Genomic DNA, 6,577 nt, shown 5'->3' on the forward strand with positions numbered 1-6,577 from the left:
TTCACTGTGAACACCTTCTGGAGAATGGATATAGCCCCAAAACCAGACACTCTTACTTTCTAATTGCCTTCGTTTTTACCAATGTTAAGTGTCAGAAGTGTGACAAGTACCTTCGAGGCACTTGAGGATGTCGCTCAGATGGTTACTGCAGACCAAAAGAATGAGAAAGAGGCCAGCTGGCCTCCCTCAGAGTTAATTTAATCTAATTAATAATCCACTATGCTGAGGAGTGACTCAGGTGCTGGGGGCAAATTTTCGGAGCGGCTAGCAGAGGTGGGTGTAACTAAGGAGAACAGCTACTTCTTTGCACCTCTTTCTTATCACTGGCTGTTTTTTCATTCTGCCAGCTATGTGGTATGGCGGTGGTTTTCTCTCACCCAGAGTTACAGTCTAGATTTTCTTCCTTCCTGGGCTGTGATTTTGTTGGTTACCCTGTTCCTGACAGCTGGATGTAATCTGTTTTTAGGTTTGGTTGTGTTTTGTTTTCCCTTTCTTATTCTGGTCTGTGGTATCTGGGTTTGGGGAGTTCCTTTAGCTCTCTTTAAGCATGCTGTATTGAAGAGATTTGTCTGCAAGTTGAATTCTCTAGGTATTTTGCTCTATTCTCCTCTGCAATGTGTGTGCTTAAATCATCTTGTGCCTGTTTTGGTGGAAAACTGAGCTTAGCGATTCAGGAACTGGTGATAATAAAACCTCTGGCATGGCATTGAAGGTGAGAGCGGCTTGCAATGCATTTCAATGTGAATTCTGATGATTTGTAGCAAAAGGAGCGTGTTCTGGCTGGAAGAACAGTAAAATTGATTAGTCTCTGTATGTGGATTTGCCTGAGAACCTGATTTGTGTATTCAGTGCTGCTGTAGTGCCTGCAGGTGCATCTGTTTACTGAGCTGCAAGTGCAAGGCTGTCAGAGAGATTTGGATTCATTTGGCGTAGCTAGCTCATAAAGCAGAACCAAAGACTTTTCCCTCACATAATAGAGTTGGTTGGATTACAGAAATGAAAAACTCATCAGTCTTGCCTGAAAGAATTTATCTGTTGGCTTTCTTAGCCTTTTCTCCTGGTGTCTCTGCACCTTAACGCAAGCTCCCCGTGATGTTGGTAATTTAGGTTTTCTGCCCCCCTTGTCTGTCTGTAAAATAATGAGATCAGCCTAAAGTTGCATTGACTATTTCTGAAGTATTTTGGTGAAATGTTACGCTCCAAGGTGGCCTGGAGGCCCACATCTTGTATCAGATGTCAAAAGGGGCATTTGCCTCAAAGCAAGGTCTGTCAGGCTGATGATGGTTATGCTGCCCTGGGGAATCTAAGCTTTAGTGCTGTTACTGCGGAACTGGCACGATGGTAACGTGTGATACCAGCTAAAAACCTTGGGCAGAAGGTTTCTGCTTCTTTCTTGTGTAAAGGCCTTGGCTGTAGTTTTACAAACTTTAGCTTATTAGGCTTTTTATTAATCTAGTTGGGGGGAGGGAAGAATATACGTGTTAATTGTGTTCCTAGATTCAACAGCCATTAGTCCAAAGCCTTTGAAATTGGTGTAGCCTTATACGTATATAGTTGCTGCTGTCGCCCAAAAGCATCTGCAAAGCAAAGGCACCCGAGGACCCGTTTCACAGGGAGGCACCCTGGTTTAATGTGTTGTGGGATTTGCTCCCACGCACGACACTGCCTGCCTCGTGAATGTGTGACGGTAGTTTATGGTGTTGCTCTGACCTGGCCGCGCTTCTGTTCCCAGCGGTCAGATGGGCAGCTTTGCTTACCATCCGTAAGACTTGAAGGATGGGGAGAAGGAGAGCCTTTGGAAGGGCACGCGTTCCCATGCGCAAGGAAAAGACTTCATGTGGGTCGGTTCCGAAGAGTGCTAGATGGGCTTAAATATACTGCTTAGTCTCAGCAGGGTCTTGGGGTTGTTTTGGGGTGGGTTTTTTTTTGGCAGGGCTGCTGTAAGCACCCTGCGCTTGCTTGCTTGAGGCCTCTGCAAACTGAATGCTTATTCAGAATCTTCAAAAAAAGTTAATAAAATAAAAGCCCCGCTCTCCTTTCTGAAGGATGGGATCCTTTTTTTTTTTTTTTTTTTTTTTTTTCTCTCCGAAGAGCTAAAGCGGTCAGCAGAGAGATGCACAGAGACAGTCCCGCTAACACCTCGGGGGGGTTCTGGCGAGACACCCTCTGTGGAAAGCCTGAGCGCAGCGTGGGGGTTCTGCCTCCGAGCGGGGTGACCGGCGGCGCAGCTGCAGCCGGGGGGGCGGACGCCTCCTTGGGACAGAGGTCTGAAGGGGAGAAGCTGTGTCAGCTCTGCCGCCTCCCTACCCCATCGGCGCTGCGCTCCTGGCGCCACCCTGTTGAGGGTAACCACCCGAAATTGGGGAGAAGCCCTAAGGTTTAGCTCGGGTCAAACGCTCGCTGCAGTTGCCGGGGATGCGCTCCGGTTCGCCCCGGCGTCCGCAGCACAAAGCCGGGAGTCTCCAGCGTCTCCGGAGTGGGAGATGCAGGGGGGGGGGGTCTTGACTTGTACGCGCTGTGAAAGGCCACAACCGCAGCCGTGACTCGGTCGCCGTGACTCTGGCGCTGGGGTGACACAGACCGCTCTCAACCTGCGGAAGGCGAGGTACGGAGGAACTAACGAACAAGGCCACCGCCCGGTCCGTGACGCCAGCCTCCTCATGTTTGTTTTTCCCCCCCTTTCAGTAGAAGGGGCGAAAGAGCTTCCCGGCCCATCGCGCAGGCCGTGTGAGCGTGCCCTCCAGCCGCTGCCCGGCGGGGACCGCGCTACCGGAGAGGGGGACCGTCTGTCCCAGCGCTTCGGTTCCAGTGCGCGCCCCCCGCCCCGTACCGGAGGTGTCACGGCGGTGCGGTCGCCGCCCCTTTCCGGGCTGCCCCCACCGCCGCTCTGCGGGACGAGGACGCGGCTGCTCCTTGTCCCTCCACTAAGGACCCCCCCGCCCCCGGTCCCGCCCCCGGGGCGGGGCGCGCCCCCGCGGAACCGGCGGGCGGAGCCACCGCGCTCATGTGACGCCGCCGCGGAGCTGCCGCCGCCGCCGCCGTTCCCGCTGCCGCCATGGTGCCGTCGCCCCTCGCCCTGCTCCTGGCGCTGGGCGCCGCCGCCACCGCCCTGGCCGAGCCCCTCCGCTTCGTCGACTGCGGTGAGTAGCCCGGGGCGGCGGGAGGCAGCGGGAAGGGGAGGGTGCGGAGGGGGGTCAGCAGGCGGAAAAGGCCCGGTAAACCCGGCTCTTCCTTGCAGGTTCCAAAGACGGCAGCATCCAAGAGGTGAACGTGAGCCCCTGCCCCACGCAGCCATGCCAGCTCCACAAGGGAACATCCTACAGCATCAACGTCACTTTCGCCAGCAGTAAGAATCGCTTCCCCAGTTTGGGGCGGTGGGGGTGGGCAGTCACTTCTGTGTCCCACTGCTCGGAGAGGGGTGCGGAAGGGTGGCTGGAGAGGGGTCTGGGTGGGAAGAAGTGGTCGGGGAGGGAGAGCATCACTTAGTTGTGTTCTTCCAGGGTATGTTGAGCAGGGGGGTGTAAGGTAGAGTACGTGTCCCCTGCTCTGGTGCCGAGCTCACGCTTCTCTATGTTCTGCAGAGACCGAGAGTCAGGGCAGCAAAGCAAGGGTGTATGGCGAGATGCTCCACGTGGACATACCCTTTCCCATTCCTGAGCCTGATGGATGCAAGTCCGGGATCCAGTGCCCCATTCAGAAGGGCCATTCCTACAGCTACCTGAATAAACTCCCTGTGAAGAGCGAGTACCCCAGTGTAAGTAAGCAGGCAGCTGGGCTGCTCCTCAGCGCTACCACCCTTCCTGGGGCAGTCCCACCACCTGCCTTTGAGGACACCTTGTTCTGTGGTAGTGGTGAAGAGGTTAGAAGCCGCCTCTGACCATCTGGTGGTACTTTTGCTGTGAGTGTGACTGTCTCAAGTTCCCACTTTGGGACAGACCCAGGAGAGGAAGCAGCTGCTGAGAAGTGTCTTCAGCTGCCCAAGTATCTGCCTGCTCTGTACTAGGCTGATATATACCCTGCTGCAGAGCCTCCTGCGTTCAGCCAAATCCTCCCAAACTGGGGGTGCGGTTCAGCTGGGAGGCTGCAGGGTGTTTCCACTCTCTGCTGACTCAGCGGGGATCTGAGTGCAGTCTGTGGAGGTCTCCTGTGTGGTGCAACTGAACCCTCCATCCATGTAAGATATTCCAGGGGTCATCACGTGAGCATGACCCATCTACTGCAGCGGGGGCAATGCCCCAGCTCTGTCTTCTTTGTGCAGAGCTCCCAGGACCTCCTTGCTCCACACAAGTGATAACTTCCCTCCCTGTGTTCTTGCCTTAAGGTTTCCTGAACACTCTCACTTCCCTCTGCTCTTCTCTCTCTTTCAGATTAAACTGATTGTGAAGTGGGAGCTGGTGGATGACCAGGACCAGATGTTGTTCTGCTGGAAGATACCAGTGCAGATCACAAGCTGAGGAGCCCTGCCATTAGCAGGGCTCGGGGAGGGGAAAAACAGAAGACAACACAGGCCAAATTCTTTTATATAATAAGCATTTCTTACTGCTTCCTTAAGAGCTCTGCAGCCTCTGATCAGCCAGTACTGTGTTCCTGCAAGGTCAGCTGCGGGCAGAGGGTTCTTGCCCCATTAGAGCCCTCTGGGGTGTTCTTTCAGCAGCCCAGGGGGGAGCAGTGTCTGCTGCAGGAGTGACTGAGCATCATCCTCCAGCTGCTCTGCAGAGGTGCTTTAGTTGTTTGAAATGGAGCTGTCTGTCCTCCCAAAGGAATTTCTCTGCGATGAACCTGGCTAGTGTCTGAGCTGCTACCTGGTAACCCTTCAGTGCCTCTTCTAGAACACCGGCTGCATCTACCGTCCTGCGCTTCTCCTGTTCCATTGTGACCAGGATGCCCCAGCACCTGCATCTACCACCCATGCAGCTGAAGGAGAGGGAGGAAGGCTTTCCTTGAGCCTGCTCTGTCCTGGGCCTCCGGTCGAGCCAGTGGGACTGCAGCTGGGAAAACTTCCTTTTTGTGGATGCAAAGCCAAATGGCGTTCGTCTCTGCAGGGATGATTCTTTCTCTAACCAATGGTTTGCACTACTACTAACTTGGAGCTCCTGGGAGCTCCTGAACCTCTTTTTATAACTTTCCTTTTAATAAAGGCTAGACAAAATCTGCTTGTGTTGTCTTCTGTGAGTGGAGAGGAGCAGGAGGAAAAGCAGAGTGGCTGGGCATCTTCTTGTTGGGGTTGGGCTGGTCTTACTTTTCAGCTGAAGGCATGGATGGAGGTGGTGTGCTGGCCTGAGTGTGGGTGACCTGTGAGCAGTCAGGTGCCTCTGCTGCTGGCTGGCAGGGTGTCCAGCTGGCAATGCCTAGCTGCGCTCCTGCCTGGCTGGTCCTGTGCTGGCCTGAAAGTGTTGCAAAGGCTCCCTGAGGAGGTAGTTGGTGTAGAACATGGCCTGGCTTGCTGTGGCTCAGCTAAAGGCATTTCTAGCGAGGGCTCTGGAAAAGCAGCTCCCAGACCTGCCCAAAGGCTCTTGCCAACTGCTGAAATCTACGTGCTCTCACACTTAAACTGCAGCCCCCTTGTGTGAATGAGGCAGGGTGTGAGTGGCCACAACCGCTGCACTGTCTGTGGGGGCTGGCGCTGGGCTGAGGAGATAAGCAAGTGTTTGGCCTGGCAAAGGGTCTCTGCTTTGGCTCGAGAGAAGGAAGGGGCTGGGTGCCAGCATGAGAGAGGTGAGAATTAGCTTACGAGGCTGGGGTGGCCTTGCCAGGCGGGCAAGGGGGGGAGGCATCCACAGGGAGGATGTGGCTCTGGTACCCCTTGGCAAAGGCGAGACAAGCACAGTTCTGACCAGCCCCAGTGTCTTGAGCCACAGGGGCCCAAAATAAATGTTTTATTTAACAACATGAGAAAAGTTTCCAGCAGACTCGGTTAAAAAACAAACAAAAAAATAAGTCACCAACAACTTTACAGAAAGGAAGCTGGACCTGTCCCCCCCGCCCAGCCAACGTGGGGCACGAAGGCAAAGTGCAGGGCCAAGGGATGCGCCTGGGCTGGCTGCAGGGAGAGCTGGCCCTGGGGCCCCTCCAGCCTCTCCACCACAACCCAAGGTTAGGCAGCAGCTTTAGAAAGAAGCTGGGGTTGACCCCCCCGCCCCTGCTCAAAGCTCCAGCCTAGAGGCTGGATGCTTCCCGAGGAGCAGGGCCAGCACCTGCGGCTGCGGTGTGGGTGAGGCTTGTCGCTAGGTCAGTGCAGCAGTGGCGGGGAGATGAACCCCCTTTCGGGGCAGAGGCTGGGGCTGCGTGGCAGGGGAATGTGTCCCGTGAGTTCCCATGGCACGGGGCGATGCGACGGCTGCTGGAGGCCAGTGTGGGCTCTGCTGTGGAAGGAGCAGGCGCTGGCGGGGCAGAGTGGGGAGCAGAGGCTGGGAGGTGGCAGGGAAGTTGTGCACTTCGGAGGGGAAGGAGCGAAGAGCCTCAAAGCACCCGCAGTCCGGGGGGGGGGGGAACTCTCGCCGTGCTCCCAGCTCCTGGGTGCCAGAGCCGCAGGCTGGAGGGGAGCACCCTCACCCCCCTCACCCCTGCTCCCCTAGAG

The 6,577-nt window shown here is 55.5% G+C and overlaps 1 protein-coding gene across 1 annotated transcript; it reads left to right on the forward strand.

Annotated features, from left to right (window-relative positions):
* The first annotated feature begins 3,017 nt into the window (after positions 1–3,017).
* Positions 3,018–5,153, forward strand: NPC2 (NPC intracellular cholesterol transporter 2). The gene is made up of 4 exons (XM_074149659.1): positions 3,018–3,140; positions 3,239–3,346; positions 3,582–3,754; positions 4,368–5,153. Exons 1-4 carry the CDS (start codon positions 3,056–3,058, stop codon positions 4,452–4,454), a joined length of 453 nt encoding a protein of 150 aa, XP_074005760.1. The 5' UTR covers positions 3,018–3,055; the 3' UTR covers positions 4,455–5,153.
* Positions 5,154–6,577: the final 1,424 nt, after the last annotated feature.

Source organism: Numenius arquata, chromosome 6, assembly GCF_964106895.1.
Source record: "Numenius arquata chromosome 6, bNumArq3.hap1.1, whole genome shotgun sequence".
Lineage (NCBI taxonomy): Eukaryota > Metazoa > Chordata > Aves > Charadriiformes > Scolopacidae > Numenius > Numenius arquata.

Bases quoted from the DNA above. Each gene is read 5' to 3' on its own strand.
- NPC2 (XM_074149659.1), top strand. From the start codon at position 3,056: ATGGTGCCGTCGCCCCTCGCCCTGCTCCTGGCGCTGGGCGCCGCCGCC. The intron at 3,347-3,581 runs GTAAGAATCGCT...TATGTTCTGCAG, and splicing joins CAACGTCACTTTCGCCAGCA to AGACCGAGAGTCAGGGCAGC. The intron at 3,755-4,367 runs GTAAGTAAGCAG...TCTCTCTTTCAG, and splicing joins TGAAGAGCGAGTACCCCAGT to ATTAAACTGATTGTGAAGTG.